At 41.3% G+C, this 23,044-nt stretch overlaps 1 protein-coding gene across 2 annotated transcripts; it reads right to left on the bottom strand.

Moving 5' to 3' along the window:
• Window positions 1-8,314: 8,314 nt before the first annotated feature.
• Window positions 8,315-21,057, bottom strand: DSEL (dermatan sulfate epimerase like). 2 transcript variants are annotated; one of them, XM_035702666.2, is made up of 3 exons: window positions 20,917-21,057; window positions 15,624-20,179; window positions 8,315-15,369 (listed from the first exon to the last, which is right to left on the bottom strand). In XM_035702666.2, exon 2 carries the CDS (start codon window positions 19,269-19,271, stop codon window positions 15,633-15,635), a length of 3,639 nt encoding a protein of 1,212 aa, XP_035558559.1. In that variant the 5' UTR covers window positions 19,272-20,179; window positions 20,917-21,057; the 3' UTR covers window positions 8,315-15,369; window positions 15,624-15,632. The 2 variants fall into 2 exon arrangements, with proteins under 2 accessions (XP_035558559.1, XP_025277845.1); XM_025422060.3 differs by having other exon boundaries at window positions 8,315-20,179.
• Between the last annotated feature and the right edge of the window lie 1,987 nt (window positions 21,058-23,044).

Genomic DNA, 23,044 nt, shown 5'->3' with positions numbered 1-23,044 from the left:
CCTACCCTTCTTGGCTCATGATGCCATCTTGAAAATGCACCTGCTAAAGATGGTGACGTGGCATGCTATGGTGAAAGAAACTGTCCCCGATTACCTCAGGATTACATTCACCAGCTGTTGCATTCTCTACAAATGTCTATTATACAGGAGGAAAAGAAATCTGTATATAGTAAGCCCCTGTTTTCTGGTATCTGCACCAGACTATTTCCCAGCTTCCACCCCTAACCTCACAGGTCCCTTATCATCATCTGCCTTGAGACCATCATAATCAAATTCGTTATGCCCTTAATACCTATTTGCTGCTATTTACTCCAACAATCCCAGGACTATGACATTTTTCCTCTTTGGTTACACTGTAAAACCAAGGGACACTATTCAAAACTATTTCCGACCCTTCTCCAGCTCCTGAAAACTTTGTGCTGTGCACTCAGGAACTCAACCAGTAATAAAATCCTCCTTATTCTCCATGTCTCCTCTGCACATGCCTTTTCCTCTTTTGTCCCCACTATAACTTGACTAACTCCAGAAGGCCTTTGTTCTTTGAACTTCATTAAAGTGCTGGCTATGCTCTCTTTTACTCTCCTCATGCCTGGTTTGAAGGTGCCCTAGATTTTATTATAAGCAGTAATTTCAATGTCTCAATAATCTCAGTACCAAGGATCTCACTCTTAAAGCATTGCTTCCTACCTTACCAGTGACTGTGTCCCTGACAAAAATCTCTGGTGCCACCAGAATCTAGGGTCCTTTTAATTGTGTCCTATATCTCATTTCTTCATAAGTCCCCCTACAATCCATCTCCCCCATACCCCTCACCTCACATTCTTTTATCCTGTTACCTCACAGTGAAGCTGCCATTTTCTGGTCAATGAAGCTTTCTGCCACTTGCATGGGTGAGCTGAAGAAGGCTGGGAGAAACTGAGTCTAAATGCAGAGCCATTCCCGTCAAGGAGGCCCTGAGAGCTTCAGGCAATGGCGCAACACTTTCCCTCCTGCCCTCCTGACACTCTCATCTCCTAGATGACTACTCACCTCCAACCTGCAATACTTCTTCCCCCATTTCATTCTCAGCCATCAATCTTGCTACCTATGTCACAAAGAAAACAGAAGTAGCCAAATAACTAAGTGGGACAATGGATTCAAAGTGCTGTTAACCTAGAACTGTACCCACAACAAACCCATGAGAGTGAGTGACAAAAGAAGACAAATTTTAGGCCAACAAAAATTGAGAAAATATTAAAATATACTTAAATAGAAAAAAAAAGATACAGATGAAAAACTTTGAAAGATGGAATAGAAAAAAAAGTAAATTATGGATAAGTATAAACAAATACTGGGTATACAAAATAGTAATATTTACTTTTCATTTTTCTATAACCCTCAAAATAACAGAAATGGGATGCATTGCTTCCAAACCAGTAAAAGGGAGGAGAGGAACAATTATTTCAAAATAATTCAAGAAAGAAGAAAATTAAAAAGGAATATAGTAAATAGAGGTATAAAGTACATACTAATTATTATAAGTAAATCCAAGCATATGAATAATCACAATGAAATCAAACACTTCAAATAACAAAAATAATGATTTTAGAAAGAAATAAATACCAATTACATTCTGTTTACAAGATGTATTTTAAAAGTATAATTCTGGTGGGCCTGGGTGGCTTAGTCAGTTAAGCATCTGACTCTTGGTTTCAGCTTAGGTCATGATCTCAGGACCCTGAGATAAGCCCTGCCTGGGGTGTGGGCATGGAGCTCGTCTAAGATTCTCTCTCTTCTTCTCCCTCCACCCTTCCCTCCACGCTCTCTTTCAAAATCTACAAACATAAATACATAAATAAAGGCCAAAAATGTTTTAAAACATCAAGATAAAAACTACATGATAAAGGGTAGCTTTTGTGGCTCAGCGGTTTAGCGCTGCCTTCAGCCCAGGACCGACCCTGGAGACCTGGGATGGAGTCCCACATCAGGCTCCTTGCATGGAGCCTGCTTCTCCCTCTGCCTGTATCTCTGCCTCTCTCTCTCTCTCTCTCTCTCTGTCTCTCATGAATAAATAAATAAAATCTTTTAAAAAATTACATGATAGGCTAATATAAACAAAGGGGAAGTTTGTAATCTAGTATCATCCAAAAAGCATTGTTTAAGTCAAAAGCAATGCTAGAAAAGAGAGTCTCATTAAGGCTCTATTTACAAAATTTATAATAAATACTAAATATAACATGCATATGCCTTTAATGACATAAAGCTTTAATAGTAGTTGAAAGATTGGGAAAAACTCATATGGATACATGTGTTTGAATAAGAAAATTGTCACATGATAGCCAGCAGATTTTCAGAACACCTTACCCAACAAGTGGAGAATATCCACTAATTTTATATAACCCATATAGCATTTTTATAAAAATTAACCAGAAAAAAAAATTACCAGATATCAATCCATATCCAGGCAGAGAGCCTTACATTTGACAAAATTGGTGCCATTCAGTTCATACTTTCTGACTGCAATGTACTGAAGATAAAAAGTGACAGTTTTTATAGAGAAACTCTATAAATATAAGAAAACACATGGTCGTATAAGAGATCACAGGGGATTGAGAAAACACTTAGAAAGGATAAGGTTAAAACTACACATTAAAATGTGTGACTACAACCAACATGACTTTCCAGGTAAACTGGTAGCCTTGGATTAACATAATGAAAAGAATAAATATTTTTAAATGAGGATAAAAAAAAAAAAACAGTTCTTAACATCCAGAAGCTGGCCTGTTGCCATCAGTCTGCTGTCCTCCACTGATCATAAATTATTTCAAAGAACAGAGCAACTCTGTGACTGAGATGGATCAAGACACAAACAAGACCACTCCATAACCGTGTTTGGAGACAGAGAAAACATGACTATTTTCCAAACCACAGAATACTCTACACATCCCTCTCTTCTAATAATAGGAGTGACAGCTACTTCTTAACCAATTATAGATTTAGCCTCTAATTTTCCCCCTTTCTAGATAAGATTTATTCAGACACCCAATCATTGAATTACCCCACTTCCCAACAACAGCTAACTTAGGGCAAAGGTGTACTATATCGATCCCTTTTATTGTAATAAACAATAAACCCCCTTTGTTCCCAGTGGTTTTGGGGTGTTGGGCATTGACAAAAAAAGGGAAGGCATATAATTAAACATACAAAGCATAACAAAACAACAAATTAGAGAAAATAACTAAAATAGTTTGAAGGGAATATGTAAGATCAAGAGCCAAAATTATGCAATATCAGATAAATATAAAATAGTAAGAGGAACAAAAACAGCCAAAAGTTAGTCTTTGAAAAGGCTTAAATAAAGGGCAAACCCTGATAAAGGAACAAAAAGAAATAAGGCACACTTACTAGGGATGGAAAAAATTTGTGTGGTTGGATAATTAGAGACAGCAGAATGCATTTTGAGCAAATTTAGGTCAATATATGTGAACATTAAATAGACAAATTCTTTTGTCCAAAATAGGCTTCAAAATAAACACATGACCTCAATAAAACAAGCCTAAAACCATCAATACAATTGTATACACGGTCAAAATGTTTATACAAATAAAACACAATGACCAGGTGGTTTTTACAAATGAGTCCTAATATTCTTCATATTAGATCATTTCAATCTTACACAAACTCTTCCAGAGAATACAAAAATAGAATGTCCTCAATTTATTTTATGTGACAAGTAAGTTGACTTCAAAATTAGATAAGAATAGTATGAGAAAAATCACAATTACAAGTGCTGATGCCAACATCCTAAATTAAATATTAACAAACTCAATCCAGCAACATATAGAAATATAACAAATCATTCCCAAGCTGGGTTTATCCTTGCAAATCAAGTTTGGTTTAATCTCATAAGAAAAAAAAATGTTCACGTATTGTACTACATTAATAGATAAAGGCAAAGAAACATATGGCTATCAAAATAAATGCCAAAATCATTGAATAAATCTCAATCATGCACTGATGATAAAAGGTCAGTTCTCGAAATAGGAACAGAAGGGAATACCACACAGTGATAAGGTGAATCCACCGAACACACACAGCATCCATTTGCTCACTGGTGAAATGCAAAACCACTCCATTCACATTAGGAACAGTACACGAATATTCACTATGACTAACATCCTTTTAGTATTTTATAGGAACCCCAACAAATGCACTAATGACATTAAAAAGTTATCAGATGTTATAATTACACATTATGCAACACTCTATGTAAGAATTTTGAAAGAATTTACAGATAAATTATTAAATTAGTAATAAGATTTAATAATGTCCCTGATACAATAGAAATACATAAAAATCAACTGCATTTTCTACGTACTAATATCAGTTATAATTGATAATTACAAACAAATATCATCCACTGCAGTAACAATATATAAAGTGCTCAGACTGAAATCTATCAAAAGATTAACAAATGTAGTATTACATAAAGGAGAAATATCTGCTCCTGGATAGGGACTAATTAAGAGGTGAATTCTCCAAAACTGATGTAATGCATTTACAATTAACATGTATTGTTCTTGTTTGTTTTGAGGAACTGTGCAAATTAATTCTAAAATGCATGTGGAGGGAAGAGAAAATAAAAAGACTTGTCTTGCCAGATTTCAGGCTAACAAAAAGACAATAGTAATTAAGACAGTGTGGTATTATCATTGGCATAATCAAATTTGCCGCAGAATGAAGTAGAGAACTCAGAAATAGACTCACACAAAACATAAGGACCTGATATGTGGTAGGGATGGTATGGAAAGATGGTGTGGGAAAAAAAAAAAAAAAAGTGTTTCAATCTTTTCAGTCTAGGACAGCAGTTTACTCATACAGGGTGGAAAAAACCCCTCAGAATAAACACAACGATTAATGGAAGCAGATTAAATATTTAAATATAAAAGACAAAATCTGTGGCAAATGGATTCTAAAATGTCTCCCAATTATTACAGCTCCTGGTATCCATGCCCTTTTCCTTGGCTGTGGGTGGGACCTGTGATTTGGTTTCTAACCAAACTTGATTAGGTGTTGCTTCCACGAATATGCTACATGGTTAGCACATTTTCTACTGATTCTCTCTCATCCTGTCTTTTGTGAAGGAAACTGACATATGGATAACCCCATATGGTAAATGACTGAGGATGATCTCCAGCCAACAGCCAGAAAAGCACTGAGGCTTTTAGTCCAACAACCCACAAGAAACTGATTCCTGCCAAGACCAGTGTGGGCTCAGACGCCAGCTTCTCAGGGTGAGTTTCGAGTGAGAGCCCCGTCCTAGACAGCACCTTGCTTACAGTTCTGTGAGGGGCCCTGAGGGAAGAGCCAGGTAAGCCATGCCTGGATCCCTGACCCACAGCACAGAAACTGAGATAGTAAATGTATTGTTTTAAGCCATTATATTTGTGGTAATATTGTTTTGCAGCAATAGACAATGATTAAACATTAAAAATCCTCAGAATAAAACTGGGGAGAACATTTTCTTTGCTAAGACCCTAGAGAAGATTCTTTAATACAATGCAAAAAGGGTATAAATAATAAAGGAAAAAACACTGACATATTCACTTACATTCATACGAAGAACATCTGTGTATCAAAACACATCCCAAAAGTTATAGAACAAGGATCATGAGACTATAAACAGAAAAGCTATTCACAATACATACAACCAAAAAAGGATTAGTATTATTAATATATGGTAAACTCCAATGAATCAGTAAGAAAAAAGAATGAACTCGATAGAAAAATGGATGGAAGACATGAGCATGGATTTCATTTCACAAGAGAAGAAACATAAATGGAAATAGAAAGGAGTACTATATATGTGTGTACCCACACACACACCAGGGTGCATGTGCTATATGTCATTAATAATCAAAGGACTGCAAACAAAACAAAAATGTGACACCTTTCAATCCCAGCTTCATCTTTCCACATCCAGAAAAGAAAAATGTGACTCCTTTTCATTGTATCAGACAGGAAAATATTTAAAAGGTGTGAAAATGTCAAATATAGGAGAAAATATAAAGCAATGGAAACTTTCTTATAATGGCTAGAGTGTCAGTTTGTAAGGATCATCTAGAAAAATACTAACTTGGCATCATCTAAAATAGTTGAGGATGTTCTTTCAGTCCTAAACACACACACACACAACACCAGGAAGAAGGTTGGAGTGGCAGTGGGGTACAAACAAAACACAGTAACAATATTCTTACACAGGTGCATTACAGAACATACACAATTTTTACACGCAATGTGTGGATATTTCCGAGGTCGAGCAAGATAGAAGATAAAGTATGGCATGTTTAGATAATGGCATATTCAGATAATGGGACACCACCATGTTGGAAATAAGTGGTCTTCACCTACGAACATCAAAATGCAGTAGACACACTAGATTTTGAGGAAAGAAAAGCAAGTTGCATAAAAATATATGTAGTATGTTCCTGTGTACATAATGTTTGAAACCATGCAAAAGTATACACTATGTTGACAAGGACAGACACATATGTGGAGCTATAAAGAAAGCAAGGAAATAGTAAACAGAAACTCAGGATAGATGTCCCCTCTGGGATCACTGTCCGGAGCAGCAGGATGTGATAATGGAAGATCAGATGGAAGGCTTAGCCTCTAGCATAAATTGTGGGTGACAGTCATACTTTTATTCATTCTATTAATTTCTTTTGTATCAAACATGCTTTTTTAAAAAAGATTTTATTTATTTGTTCATGAGAGACACAGAGAGAGAGAAAGAGGCAGAGACATAGGCAGGAGGAGAAGCAGGCTCCCCACAGGGAGCCCCATGGAGGACTTGATCCCAGGCCCCGGGTTCAGGCCCTCAGCCAAAGGCAGACGCTCAACTACTAAGCCACCCAGGCATCCCTCAAATATGCTTTGTACCATAATGTAGAATATGTGAGTATATAAATTCTCACTCTTAAGTTCCACCTCTGACCACAGAAACTTATCAATATCATAGAAGAGGGCTTCTGACTTCCCAGATAGGGTCAACACAACTTTTCAATGTCAACATTTTACTGTAACCTATTTTGAATACCCATAATATCTACAGGTTGATAAGTGAGGGAAGTAGAGTTGGCATGTGCAAGAATCAGCATAATAGGGGCACCTGGGTGGCTCAATTGGTTAAACGTCTGCCTTCCACTCAGGTCATGATTCCCGGGTCCTGGGATCGAGCTGCACGTGGGGCTCCTTGCTGAGCAAGGAGTCTGCTTCTCCCCCTCCCTACCACTCATGTGCATATTCTCTCTCTCTCTCTCTCTCTCTCTCTCTCTCCCCACTTCTCAAATTAAAAGAAAAATATCTAACAAAGGAAAAAAGTATCAACACAGTAGTAATTTCTAATATATATAGTGAACCACACCTAGTAAGAATGTAGAGAGCAATGCCAAAGGAAAATCATCAGGGAACGGAATTTCTATCAATGGTATGAATCCTACTACCATAGGTCTGCAGCAGTTGGACCCAATACAGACGGGCATTCTCTTTTGCACTCGTTGTTGGAAGGCTGAGTTTCTGGCTAGAGGCTCTGGAATTTACTCTTGGGTCCCCATATAGAGCCATGGAAGTCAGAAAGCATCCAAACTTACCAAGAATCAACTATAGGATAAGAAACTGTAGAATTTTACCCCAGCCGAAGAATATGTGCAAATGACATGTGATTTAACAGAAAAATATTCTTCACAGATCAAATAATTGTATATATTGATGCAATCTTTGTTTGGAGTGATATTCCCACATAGTCTTAAATACCTCAGCTTTCATGCTCACTTCATAGTAAGTGGAAAAAATAAAATAGAAAAAATGCAATGGTTACAATACAGAAGATCACAATTAAGTATCTGTTGAATGAAGGTATGGGCATAAAGTTATGCTTAGTGTTACACAAATGGCACTTGTGATATGAAATACGATTTCCATAGCATCACAATTAAATTCAAAATGGTCTCTATCTCAATGAAACTCAGTATATGATATGCTCTGGAAAAAAAAAAAAAAAAAGAAAACAGCAAAAGACCCGTGGCTCTGGAAAGGACAAAGACATGGAAGCTGAACTAAGTGAAAGTTGCAATATTTTTTTTTTCTTGAAATGGGAACATAAAGCACTGCTTTCAATTAATACATTAATTGTATAAGTGTGATTTTATGTTCCTTTGACTCAATTGATATGTCCAATACTATGGTAAAATAGAGGATAATTTAAATACTAAACTAAAATATAAAAGACCAGAGAGTTGTAGGTGATCACAAAGAGGAAACAAGTACTGTTCCATGATTTTTTACATGTGGTTTTATTTAATCCATGCATCGACTCTAGGGAAGTTTTACAGAGGGGTAATGGAGACTTAAAATTAGGAAAGTTGCCCCAAACCTCACAGCTGGTCAGTACTTACTGACCTAGGGTTTGTTGTATTCAGGTTTTTTTTTTTTTTTCTAATTTCAAAGCTCATATAATATATAAAAGTGTTATATAAATGTAACATTTTAACAGAAATGGCCTCCTTCAAATTAAGCAAGGAAATGGGGGGAAGGTACAAACAGCCTGTGGAAGACCCCCAGGAGTTGTCTGCTAGTTATTCAGAGAAGACCGTAGGCCTCCTATGGTAATGCAACTCTGCCAAGTGGGCACGTGTGCGCACAAGCAGGTACCTTTCTACTCATGTGTTCCACAATGGCATTTTTTTGATAGTTTTATAATTAGTGGTGGGTAGAAGACAAATTGAATGTGTGTGCAATTCAGTTTATTTTAGTAAATCTGGAGAAGTAACCACAAGTTTGTTGGTGCTCAAAAACCCACTGTAAGCATGCTGTGCACTGTTAGCATTGAAATAGCCACAGAGCTCAGGTTAATGTCTGATAATGAAAAGTAAAAACACCTGACTTTTATTAACTGCATTCTTTATATTCACTTATCTTTGTATAGGTATCTTACGAAAGCAATTTCATCACTTGTTGGTCATATTGTGTTCTTTTACACATGAATAAATCTCCCCTTCAAAGTTTTGTGAAATATGACATTAAGCATCAGATTAAAAAGGCGTAATATAGTTAAAATAGCCATATTTTAAAATCTCATGTACTTTAAACCAATCTACAATAAAATTAATCTTTTGGAGCAAAGTGAAGGAATAAATGAATACATAATTAAAATAATAAATAAATACCAGAAAAAATGGGCAATATTCTTTCACTGTAGTACAATAAGGGTTTAGAGCATGATTTGCATCATGCAATAAGTAAGAAGTGTGTTATGCATTGTGTACAGAGGGGTGCCAGATTTTAATGCAGGGATTGAAGAGTTTCTAGTGCTCACATCCTAAGTGAGGCAAGTGACAGTGACTGGGAGCTCAATCCGTTTCCGAAAAGAAAAAATAATATGAATGAAGAGCAGCGCAGGTGATGCATGTGTGTGAAAGTTTGCTTCCTTAAACCATTAAGAACAATGTGTATATCCCAAAGAGAGAGGAAGATGACATAAGGTAAAACATCACATATCTCTGACATTTGAAAACCTGAAACATATAAGTAAAATTCAACATCAGTGTTAGCTAATATACTTCAAAAAATTACATTTGATCTTAAGAGTGCACAATACAAAAATAGTTTAAAGAAATAAAACAGAAAGGGTAATTGCAGTGTATTATGAAAAAGGTTTGCTCAAATTATTCTTTATCATTTTTCTCAAGGTTTAACTACAATAAGATTTCAAAGAGATTTTTAAATAGTTCATAGAATTAACACAATTGTTATAGGAGTATTCTCCTGTGTACTTTACTTTCTGTGCTCTAAGTTCATTCATTCCTTCCTTCCTTGCTCCCTCCTTTCCTTCCTTCCTTCTTTCTCTTTTCCTCCCTTCCTGCTGGTATTATTTACATGACGTAGGAAAGACCAGATTTTTTTTTCCTTAAATGAATTCCACTTGAGTATATTAGATTGTTAGTCACAGATTTGCCACAAGTATGCACTCCCATTTGCTGTAGACTCCTTTGAACTAGAAACATTGTGAAATGCAAAATAAGAATGTGTTTCTTTCTAATCCCCACTAGACTGTCAGCGCCACAGGTTTTGTTCACTTTTGCATTCCCAGTATTGATAGCTGTACCTAGCAATGTGGGTCTGGAAGCACTGGGAGAGGAGCAACAGGAAAAGATGCTATTGGCCAGTTGGACTCTGGATGAAGAACATGGTGTTATCCTTCTTACTGCCATTACTAGAATGATCTGCACACACACACCAGTCAGACCTCATTCACACATTCTTTTCAGAGTATCTCTTGATACTCACCTACAGCCAAATTTCTTTGTTGTGAATTGTGTTGGTTGAGTGAGTGGGAATGGGGAAAGAGCGAGTGCTGGTTTTGTTCTATTGACACTGGTCTTTTGGAAAAGCTACTCATTGATGGGATGTCCTAGGACGGCCAGAGCCAAAATCTAATTTAGAAAAAAAAAAAAAAAAAAAAAGTGGTGATCTTCATCCAAGTTTACCAGTCATAACTTCCTCTCAGTAAATGACTCCTTTCCTCACAACCACCGTTTCAGAAATAAAGAAACCAGATCTACTGAAAAACAACTGTTTAGTGTCTTTCCTCTGGTGGTCATCACTACCTGGCATGTTCCCCCTTGTCGACTTCTTGGTGAATTCCTATTAGCTTTGAAGTCTGTAAAGACTGCCAATTCCTCACACAGCAGGGACATAGTCAACTGATTTTTCTGTTCTTCCCTCACACTGGTCAGGATCCAGAAGATTAAAAAAAAAAAAAAAAAAAGGATCCAGAAGATACCCAAAAGGTATAGTGAATAAATGAACTGATAAACTGTATATCCACTAAAAATTCCCCTGGGATCCCTGGGTGGCGCAGCAGTTTAGCGCCTGCCTTTGGCCCAGGGCGCGATCCTGGAGACCCGGGGTCGAATCCCACGTCGGGCTCCCGGTGCATGGGGCCTGCTTCTTCTGCCTGTGCCTGTGTCTCTGCCTCTCTCTCTCTCTCTGTGACTATCATAAATAAATAAATAAAAATTTAAAAAAAATTCCCTTGCAAAAAAAACATATTTCCTATAGAGATAATAAGGGTTTCAAATTTATTTGTAAAAGAAGTACCATGTAAAGTTGTTGTGAGGATTTTAGGAGACCTAAAATCCTATGGCTCAATGAGGAGCACATCAGAGATTCATTCGCTAAAGACCCTTCTTTAAAAAAATAAAATAAAAAATAAAAAGTTCCATGCCAGTCCTGTGCACCAAACTCAAAATGTCTCAGGTAATCTTTTTCATGAGTAACATATGCAGCATGAAGATCTTACCAATAGCAGCAGGGACAAATGTAGAGCACAGGTGCATAGTACAGGGATGCTCTTGCCATTTAGTAACTGGGGTGATGTATAAAGAATGCAATGAGTCAAAGTCAGAGATAGAGCTGGGATTAAGTACCATCACTGAAAGGTACAAGTTTTGTGGCTGAAATTCTGAGGCTGAATTTCAATATTCAATGTGCCCCGTTTCAAGTCCCTGCCTTCTCAGCTCCACATAAAATCCTCGCAGTCACCCAAAGATCTAAAGAGAGTTATTAGAAAATTATCCCGACCATAGCCAAGTTGCCTTTAGCTTTTCATTTACTCGTAGTGGAGTCTTGTTATACACATAGTTCCAATACGCTAGTTTATGATCTCAGTCTATCTTTTCTTCACTGAATAATTGGGTAAGTGTGAAAAACAAAACAAACACAAAAAATGAAACCCTCTATCGTTTGGAAGCCTTAGCTGAACCTATCTTTGGAAACAGAATTAATTAAATATGTACACGTTACTTGAAATAAATGTAACAAAAGCTCATGTAAATTATAGCTCAAGCATCTACAAGTTAGAGAATGTTAGAATCTATTGCTTGGCGTTCCTATCATCCTTTGTGCAAAAATTCATTTAGTTCTTAGGATATTATTTGAATTTTTCTGCCAACATGAAGGGAATGACACTGATCAAGTAATGGAAAAAACTGCCTTAGCAGATATTTTATATATATTAGGCACACTTTAGCCACATTTAAATAAGCAGTAAATAGTCCACATGTTAAATTCCTTGATATCTTCTATATTAGGCATCCTTACCTCTGGAAATGGTATTACATATTGCCTTCTACTTACATTTTTTTTCCTAAATTAATCAGCGAATATTTTTCTAATTATCATCAGTTAATCAAGCCAATCAAATGTAGTGATTTTAAAACCATTGCTAATGTCTACTCACACATAATTGGATATACTTTACATATCAAGAATGGCTAGGATCTTTGATGATGCACCGGAAAGTGCTGATAAACAATGTTAATCAAAGTATGCAACACTTCCACAAAAGGAAAATGTTTAAGATGCACTAGTGTGGGTGGAGGGCAGCTTCTTCTTTGAATACATTTGCTGAAGGTTTCTTGGAAGTCCTCTGCCATGCCTGGGAGTTTTAACACCCCATTCTTGCCAGATATTTACTAACTCTCCGTTGGTTTAAAAAGACAGCCAACCAAAGGTTTAATATTTCGGGTCTAGATCTAATATGTATGTGGGTTTTTTTTTTTTAATTTAAAACCTTTATTAACAGGTACTTACCTAATATGTACATATTCTTGTTATTTGCTTAAAACTTGTGCCACTTTAGGTTTCTATCAATTAAATTTAGGCATACTCATCAATTCATCTTGCTTTTCCTGAAGAGTCTCCTACTTCCTATTCTCTCCAGAATTCATTACAGTAAACTCAGTTCTGGATATGGTCTTATTCTTTCATCCGAAGTGAGTCATTTGCATTATTTCTAACTTTTGAGAACCATATATATTATTACCACTGCATTTGTTACTCATGAGTAAAGTCTTTTTTTTTTTAATTTCAAGACTTAAATTCTATTATTTTAATAACAGTTTTTATCCCAATTAGTTCTAAGTCTGAGGACATTAATATAGAAAGGGGTTAATTACACAGAGGACAGGTGTTTCCTTTAAAAGTGTCACATAGTGGGATCCCTGGGTGGCGCAGCGGTTTAGCACCTGCTAAAGGCCCAGGGCGCGATCCTGGAGACCCAGGATCGAATCCCACGTCGGGCTCCCAGTACATGGAGCCTGCTTCTCCCTCTGCCTATGTCTCTGCCTCTCTGTGTGTGTGTGTGTGACTATCATAAAAAAAAAAAAAAAAAAAATTAAAAAACAGAAGTGTCACATAGTGACAATCATCCCTTTAATTATTTTCAAGATGGTAAGAATAAAATTAAGTGTGGAGACTTTTTGAATTTTTCTGGATCTAACACCCTAAGGATGCAGGACCTGGATATTCTGGGTGCCAGTCAACTCAGGCATTAGTATAAGGCAAGGGGTCCCAAGCATGAACATTTGCGTGCAGATCCAATGGCTGGGTCATCCCTCACCCATCACATTCCTCATGTGGGAAATCTGTAAATAGAGGTCTCTTCCAGCAAACTTTCCCTTGGGGTGCAGGTGGGCAAGGACAGTGCCAGGGAGACTCACCTTAGCATTGCTGTGTGGGGGTGAAAGGACACACAGTGAAGAACATTTTGGTAAATCTGTCCCTTTCTTTAGCTATCAATAACATGCCCCCGCATCATTCACACAGCTATTCTTTATTGTTTTCCCCACCTCTCCTCGGATTCCTCCCCATACTCAACCTGGTTCCCTCCTTCCCCGTGGGGGTGTTTCTGCAAAGTTAAAAGGCAGTGGTACAGATTCTGCACACATTTGTAATTCTTACCTTGAGCAGATCTGCTATTACTGCCAACCCAAAGCCTTCTTATTTGATCTGATTTGAGATCACACATCCTGGGAATTGAAAGCAAACACCGACACTATGACCAATAATGGAAACAGTGTTCCCATCCATGGAGCAATTTTTACATGGTTGTTGATAACCCTGAGATAGGTAGAATAACCTTCCTTGAGAATAACTGTAGATTCGGGTCTTCAGCTGCCCTCTCAACCTATATTAATACAATACGATTGCATTAATTTTGACATTGTGAAGAGAAAGGGAGAGCAGTGGGAAGGAAGGAGATGTAGGGGAACATGAGCGATCTGCATTCATGCTATAGTGGAAGAGAAATGACAGCCACGTTAGGTTTAGCTGGAATGTAACATATCCACAGCTTTATCACTCTGGAGGCACATTTTGACATAACAAACTACTGAGAAAGAACCACTTTTATCTAGGTCAGAATGACAGACTCCCAAGTGTTCGAGAGCTTGAGGAAACTAGTCTGAAACGTCAGGAAGACTGCAATCTGTACAGAGATTTTCATCAGGTCTCGACACTGCGTAATGGTATTTATCCAATGCATTGTAATTACTGCACTGGCTTATAATGGCACGGCATTTTGATTTCAGAGCTTACCAAAATAAAATGAACCACATTTTATGACGACTACATTTATAATAAGATGCAGATGGTAAAGGAAACAGATGCCTCTGACATCATCTCCCATTTGCCTTCAACTTTTGCAGACACTGGCAGTCTGTAAACTCATTCAAAGGGATGCAGGATAAGTCAGGCAGTTTTCCAACTCTGTTTCCAGTCTAAAAAAACACTGGCAGCAGTGGCATTGCTTTCTCTGAGTCATGCAGTGATAATTCCACAAAAAGAAATTTGATTCTAAGTGTCAGGCTTTAATGCAAAATTAATCATCAGGGAAAAAAATCCCCACCAATGTCGGGACTTCAACAATTAGTAACAACGGACTGTTCTGCATGACAGTGACAGAAAGGACATGGTGCGGTGCAAGTGGTGTGATGGGAACAGCTGTAGCTTCAAGGAGGCAAGAAAGAGAAAAGAGAGTTTTAAACAGACAGGCAAGTCTAAAATACTCTACCAGCCCTTGGCACCCAGATTGTTCAAAGACTGACTCTTTATTACTTCTAAGTAAAAAACTTTAAGGAGGCTTTTGAGATCACTACTGCTGACCTCAAAAAAAAAAATGTTCATTCTGTGTTTCCATCTGTATTTTTTCCAGAAGGAATCCTATAGTTCTGATAGGAGCTTTCACCATTTCCCCAGTGATAACACTGAACATTATATACAGTTAAAAAAAAAAAATACAATTTTTTTTTTTTTTTTTTTTGGTGCAAGATAAATGTGTTAGAAGATCCTTTAAAAAAGATAAGGAACTTTTGTAGTCCATCTTGAAAGGAAGAGATGCTTGGGCAAAGCAGCAATTGAAAGGCCTTTAGCAGTGTTTGAGGTTCCAAGATAGATCAGCACAGTTACAGACGAGGCAGACGGCTAGACGAAAACCTGTAAAATCTTCCTACCTCCCCCGACCACCATCACGTAACTTCATCTATGCCTCTGTAGTAGGAACATTTCGGCAGGAAAAAAAAAAAAAAAATTCAGAAACAAAGGCAGGGATAGCGGTGATGTAAAAATAAATCCTGCTAGACCGAATATGGTGCCTATTTTTAAAATAATCTCTGTGCAAGTAACAAACTGAACACACGCGCACACGCACACACACACACACACATAGTACAAGAATAAACAAACTCTCGTTAATTCACATCCACAAACCGGGTTGCAAAGTATTAGTGCAAATCTCTGCTGACCTGCAGCATTTAGTCCATAAACTTTGGATATCCTAGACGCTCCATCAGTGTCCAGCAGATGTTCTCAATCAATTTAATTTCATCTCTAGGCAGGTTTTGTTTCCAAACATTAGTATTAGTTGGTGATATCTCCCCTTCGTAGGGAAGATAGAAAAGGTTTGTGGAGGTGGCAAACAATATTTGGTTTAAACTAGCAGGAGACAAAGGTATTCCAAGAAAGGCAAAAATCCTTTCAGTGGTTTTCTGAGGAAAATGTACAATATCTTCAAACTTGATCAGCTGGTAGCTGGTAGGCAGCAAATCTGTATTTATTCTCAGGGCTGCTGCTGTGTTTGCCAGCCACAAATGAGACAACAGGGAGACTGCGTTTGACTTGGATTTTGATAATTCTTTCCTCAACGATTCATATTCGAAAGCATAGCCTGAATTTAAGTTACATTTGCCTTTACCTCCCTCTATTTTAAACAATTTAGCTAAGTGCTCTGGTACATTTTTCAAAGAGTAGAGACTTGGTTTACTACTGTACAGCATTGAATAAATCCATGCCCGAGGGTCCCTTACTATGTACAATGCCCTCATAGAAGCTCCTAAAACTTCCTGAAAAAAATGAAGCTTTAAGGTCCAGCTCCCGCTGCTTAAGCTGAGCACAGGACGTGCGGTTGGGTAATAGACCAGGTGTCTCCTCAAAGCCCTAATATATTCAGCATCTCTATCAAAGGTGCCTTTCATTCTACTTCTTTGTTCTGGCAAAGACTCTCTCCTTTTCAATTTTCTTTTCTTGTCCTTATTCGCTGTAAAATATTGGGCCAGTTTACCCCTACTGGGTTCATGCAGATGGATGTTTTGCAAATGTAGTTTCGTGTCTTGAACTAAGGACTGCAACCAGCCTCGGAGCAAACGGAAATGCACACCGTGGATATCAGATGCCTTCCATTCACAGGCGTCTACAAATGAGTCAATTTCAAATTCAGTTTCAGGAATATCGATGTAGGTTGTAGGAACTCTGATGTAGAGAAAATCACTACTGTTGAAAAAAAGTTGTTTGAGAATTTCAGCCCCCGAACCAGGAAGTGAGGTAATGACGACGTTGGGAAGATCGACGTGGTGCCCTTCGGAAGACAAAGACTTCAGGCTTGCCTCGGCCTCCGTCCTTGCCCATTTTGCACAGATGGGCTGAGTGCAAGTGCTCCACACATCCAGCAGCTCAATAAACCACAAGGCAATAACAAGGATTAGGATCCACCGCATTAGCTTTCTAAAAGAAAGGTAAAACCGCCACTGAAAGGTTAAAATCACCAAGCTAATGCACAAAATCAATCCGACTGCTATATTAAATTTAAATCCAAAGGGGAAAATAACCCTATCATGTCTTATGGGCTTTGCTATTGCTTGAGTGCCCAAACCAAATCGGGTTATCTGGCCCTGGTCAGCCACATTGGCAAAGCCGCCAAAACCCAGGTAATTGAACCTTGTCTTCAGGTTATGGTAGTCAGTTACGATGGAAACAACATGTTCAGTATTATTGACATTGAGAGAAATCTGAAGTCCAGAATTGGAATTATCGATAAATCTGCAGCTGGAAACATTGACATATGGCCCATAAAAGACATATGCAATTCTCGTGATCGTGGATTCCATCTGAAATGTAACATTAACAAATTGAGTCCACCGTTTCTTAAATTCAGCAGCTTGCTCTGCCTCTTGTATACTAGCAATGGGACTATTGCCACGATGGTCAAACCAGAACATTCTGTAGTGTGCATCCCACACATCCATCATGGCGCCATTGTACCTGTTCATAAACCTATATGGGATGTACTTAAAATCGATGTCCAGATTATGAAAGAAGGCACTGACAGATTTTATTGGGGAATTGTCTTGCCTCTCAACGTGATCAACAACCAGCAACGTTTGAGAATTTAAGAGAAGCAAAGCACGATACACACTTTTCAGCTTCATTGCTGAAGAGTAAGCAGACACAGCTTCCCCACTCACAAATATCATTTCTCCGTGTTGAGAGGCAGTAATGACTTCCCCTGCTGCATCACCAGCCTCCTCACCGGTCCACTTGAGCCACTGTGCACATTCTCCCAGTTGACCTTCCCAGGGCTTATTACACTGGCTTGTGGGTGATGGAGCAAACACCAGTACATTGTTAAGGTGGCTCAGCTTGGGTCCATAGAGAGCTTCAGAAACAAATACTTGCCCATTGGGGGCAAAAGTAAATGAGTTCTGATCTGGATGTTCATGTCCTGGGTTAAAGCTTCTCCACCCATCAATCCAGGAGTATGGCTGAAAGTGAACTATGTCATACACAGCTCGCCCCCCTAGCTTCCCAGATTTAAAAGACACAAATGTATTGGTCTGTGTATTTGGCAACCCAGCTCCATAAGTGACAACACCCCAGTTAGGGAATATGTGCATTTTTGCAGTACCATATTCAGCAGGAGGCTGTGGGGTGAGCTGGGGATCATACCAGATGAATTCAGTGTGAAGAGTACTCCACCTCTGGGCAGTGGAGGGGACCATCGGTCCATCCTTAGGTCGGTGCCTTCTAATTTGCTGAGCTAACCAATTCCCAGCTCCATTCTTTAAGATAAACTTATCCAAAAACACCAACTGGCTCTCTGGACCATAAAACCAATTATAATTGGAATCTGCTATACCCACGGTTCTTTGGAAGCCTGGTAAAAGGGTGGCATAATAGAACCAAAAGTGCATTTTTAACCAGTTATTATCCAAGTTGTTGATATTAAAATGGCGCTGGGCTAGAAAAACATACTGTGTGACCGATTTAGCTGTGTAGCTTCCATAGGCCACGCCTTCATCCAGAGAACCATCAACAATGTGATTCAACAGAAACATGGTCTTTTCCATCACATCTACTACAACCTGTTTCCATATATTTGCTTTGGATCCTTTATCTACCCCAGTCACCAAAGCCCCGGTGAGTAATGCTACCATGTTAGTCGCCTGGTGATTATGGAGAAGTTGTTTGCCCCATGAACGGACCTTGGAATACTCATACATCTCCTCAGTAACAGCCCATATTTTTTCCAGGTATTTTTGTCTTCGATGATCATCTAGTAAGTTATATAAAAAGTCAAAGGCAGTGGCAAAGCCTGTTAAGGAATGGCCAACTGGAACCTCATCCCCTGGTGCATTCTCAACTAGCCAGTCTTTGTAGCCAACCATCCTGTCCATATATTCCAAGATAAACTCAAAGGCGACTTTGTCTTCTGGGCTTAACAAACAGTACAATGCTAAAGGAGGCAGATTGTTACCATAAATTTCATTCCACTTGGCAGCAAAATCAGCATGCTTGGGTGGAGGTAGGTAGTATGTGGGGTTGGACAGCATAACTGTTACTGCACTTCTGATAGCTCGAAAGAGATGCAAATGGCTTGTACGAGACTTCTGTCTCATTGCCTGGATTTCTCCAGCATCAAAATATAAACTTGGATGAAGCATACTTTTCTTCAGCTTGTGATTGGGTTTGAAATCTTGCACTTTCTGCGTCTTAAACTGATCTATATCATCTGTGAAAACTGCCCAGTCAGAGTAATTGCTCACAGATTCCTCAAAAGTAGAGAAAGCAAACACCACTAAAGCTAAAAATAAGAAATGTCCTGTAAACATTAACGCCATGATCCATCGGGGAGTTCCCTTCCTTAGGCATACATGTCAAACACAGTGCTCTGCGTATTTCCCATCTGCCTAGGATAAGACATACATTTAAGGCCTTGATAAAACAGACTGTAAATCATACATGCTGTGAAATCCAGCTGACATTCGGTTCATTCAAAGCAAGCAGGGTCGCCAAAAAGAGAAACTTACAGCATCTATCTGTGTCCCTGACACAGTTTTGCTTCCAATAAAATCTCAAGGAACGTTAAAACCTCTAATGTTTCTGTATCACACAGCAAACAGTGGTAGAGTCAAATATACTAGGAATTCGGGATTTACTTCCTTTACATAAATCTAACACGAAGAGTCAAAACACACATTGTTTAAAAAAAAAAAAAAAAAAAAAAGTAAGTACTCTAAAAATGCAAATTAAGAAACCATTCCTAGGATAGGAAACCATGTCTGGTGATAAAATCACCCACACAGATGATGCTGGTGCCTGCGTCTGCCCAAAGGAGCTGATGAAGTACTGAAATTCTTGAAGTTGACTTGGTCGTTCTCCCCTTTCCACTTTTCACACTTGTGCTTTGAAAATTTTTTCTTCTTCCATTTTTGGGAAAAGAGCATCCTCCACAAGTGTTTCAAAGTCCTACTTGATTTCAAAAACTCAAAATCTCTGCCCTCATTGCAAATCTGTCTTGTTCAGGCTTACTTACTCATCATCATCCCCCACGATGACCCAGAGAAAAGTATCTTCACGTCGTCCTTTGTCAGCTTCATCTGTTCAACTACGAAAATCTGATCTCTTCAGCCACCTAGGTTGGCTTCTTTTCCAATCACGAAGTAACCAAGCACCAACCGGGAAAGAAAACTTCCCCTTTCACCAAGGCTGACGGCTCTTTTCTGTTCCTTTCGCATGACACTCCTTTCTGGAGGAAAAAAAAAAAAAAAAAAAAGAAAGAAAAAAAGAAATTCTCTGAGGCTACAGATACCCTGGGAGTGGACGCGAGCACAACCCTTACCCAATACAGTCCAAGTCAGCTCGCGGGGTTCTGGCAGATGCACAGCGAGGATAACGGGGCCGGTGGCGGACGACCAGCCGCTGCTAGCGGCGACTTCCCCGCGGCACCTGTGCTAGCTGGGGCTTGCTTTACCCACTCAGCGCGTCTTTTTTTTTTTTTTTTTTTATTCAAGCGCAGTTAACACGAAAGACGAGTCCCGCTCTCACCCTGGCTGTTCTGGTCGCAGCGGGCTCAGGGACAAAAGGCAGGAGCTGGAAGGGCCGTCTTGGCTTCCGGTCGAGCCGTGAGCTCCGACGGGGCCGCAAGGTGCCTCCGCGAGGGGCCCCGCGGCGGCCTCACCTGTGGCCCCGCCGTCCATCCCGGCCCGACGCCGCCAGGGGGAGCTGAGACCCCGGCTACGGCGCAGCGTCGCCTCTGCCCGGCCGCGGCTCCGCAGAACCTCACCAAGTTTCAGTCCAGGACAAGTCTCCTCCGCAGGAAACACGAACGCCGGAGTTTCCTGCACCGCCCCGCCTGTTGCATTTTTTCTCCCTCCCCGTTCGCCTCCTACGGTCGTGCCGCCCCATCCTCCGCCCCCCGCCCCCGCCCTCCGGCCGCGCTCCGGGCACCACGACCCCTCAGCCGCCCGGTCCAGGTCCGCTTACCTTGCGCCGCTGTGGACGGGGTCTCCCGGCAGCGCCGGCCCCGCTGAGGACGAGGTGGAGAGTTCGAGAAAACTGCTCCGGCCGGGAGCCCGGGCCGCGCCGGCCCCCGCAGGGCTCCCCGCGCCCCGCGCCCCCCGCGCTCCCACGGGCTGCGGCCCCGCGCCCCGCGCCCCCCGCCCCGCGCCCCGCGCCCCGCGCCGCGCGGACACGCCCGCCCTCGGGGACCGCCGGGCGCTCCGGGCAGCCCCGCGCCGCGGGACGCAGATCCGCGCGCCGAGCCCGGCGGAGCGAGGGCGTCCCCAGGCCGCGATGCCGCCGCGGCCGCCGCTCCTCGGTGCCAGCTCCGGCCGCGCGGCCCGGGGAGGGCGAGAGACGGCGACGCGGGCCGGGGGCGGGGCGGGAGCGAGGCGGGGGCGGGCCGGGGCGGGGCCGGGGCGGGGCCGGGGCGGGGCCTCAGGCCCGGGAAGGACGTGGGCGGGGGAACGCGAGCGATGGGCGGGCCGGGGGCGGGGCCGGGGCGGGGCCTCGGGACGGGGGACGCGGGGAGAGAGACTGCGGCGCGGGCCGGGGGCGGGGGGCGGGGCGGGAGCGGCCCGGGGGCGGGGCCGGGGCGGGGCCTCAGGCCCGGGGAGAATGTGGGCGGGGGAAAGCGAGCGATGGGCGGGGCGGGGGGGCGGGGCCAGGGGCGGGGCCAGGGGCGGGGCCTCAGGACCCGGGAGAGGGAGAGAGACTGCGGCGTGGGCCGGAGGCGGGGCGGGAGCGAGACGGGGGCGGGGTTTAGGGCCGGGGCTCCTGGAGAGAGAGAGAGAGAGAGAGAGAGATGGGGACTCAGGCAGCCGGGCAGGGGGCGGGGGCGGGGGCGGGGCCGGGGCGGGGCTGAACGTCCCATCCCTGGATCCTAAAGCGAGTTGAGTCGGTGGGTGTCTCCGGCGAGTTCCGGGCTGCGGTGGGGATCGGACCTCGAGGCGGGGAAATGTAGAAGTGCAGTGGTCTGAAGACCTCGCCCTACTGACTGTCCCCTACTGATGGTCCTCCTTCCCTTTGGTTACCGGGGGAGAGGACTGGCGGGCTGGGGGTGGGAGAGAGACAGGAGTCCCCGGGCATGATTACAAATGATAGAAGCGGCGACAGGCGGGATAATGCTGTAGGATGTCAGGTGAGGAGGAGCAGTGGACGAGGAAGAAGGGATGAGAGGCAGCTTGGCTGAGGTCGCTGTCATTTAGGAAGGCAAAGTCAATATACCAGATTAATAGGAGAATGACTTCAGGAGCACAGATGCTAAAGATCAGAGGAAAACAAAAAGGCTAATCAGTTTTATTGATTGAAATAATTTATCCGGCAGTGTAAGATGAGGCGGTGTGGGACAAACAAGGGGAAGGGATCTCTTCCTCGTTAAAGAAATGAAAACGGGAATTCGGTAAAGACCCACAAGCAGGAGACAGTGTGTCTCGGTTACTATGACACCTGCATGCAACTCCACGGTTCAGAAACGCTAGAGCAGTTGTGAATCCTGTTGTATTCGACATATGGAATTTCTCACAGATATCTGAGATTGCGCTTCAGCGTGAGCCAACCCAAGGTCTGATCTCCACTATTACAGTAACTTAGGAATCATAGCAACCCGGTAAAATATCAAGCCTCATCAACAAACAAGCCTATCCCCAGTTGGGGATTGGTGATACCTTCATACCCCTCCAATTCCATTCCATTTTGCTAAAATGGACAGGTTCGTCCATTAAAAACCTTGCTTAGATCATTTCTTTTCATGACTACATGGTAGACCATTACTAGCAGAAAAAATTTCAAATAATTTATCTTAGATATAAGATATCTCCCTTTTTTCCCTATGGGTCCTCTGCCCAGTGACCAGTTGCGATTTTTCTGACTACTGAAGTTCTTTTATCATCCTCATCTCTGCTCAGATGCTTAAATTCCTCTAAAAATACCTCTTAGGTTTTCAAGTTAGAATGAATTACTCCAGCACTTTATGATTTGTATCTATATCCAGCCCTTAGGTCCTTTGTTTTGTGCTTACTCCTGTACTATAGTCAAAGTTCCTTCAGGTCATTAGCAGTCTCTCAATCCCCTCTGTAAGTTCTGCATCTGTGTTTGAAATGAGTTGTACCTT

Source organism: Canis lupus, chromosome 1, assembly GCF_003254725.2.
Source record: "Canis lupus dingo isolate Sandy chromosome 1, ASM325472v2, whole genome shotgun sequence".
NCBI classification, from domain to species: Eukaryota; Metazoa; Chordata; class Mammalia; order Carnivora; family Canidae; genus Canis; species Canis lupus.
Note: the sequence above shows the minus strand (reverse complement) of the source record. Positions and strands in the feature narration are given on the sequence as shown.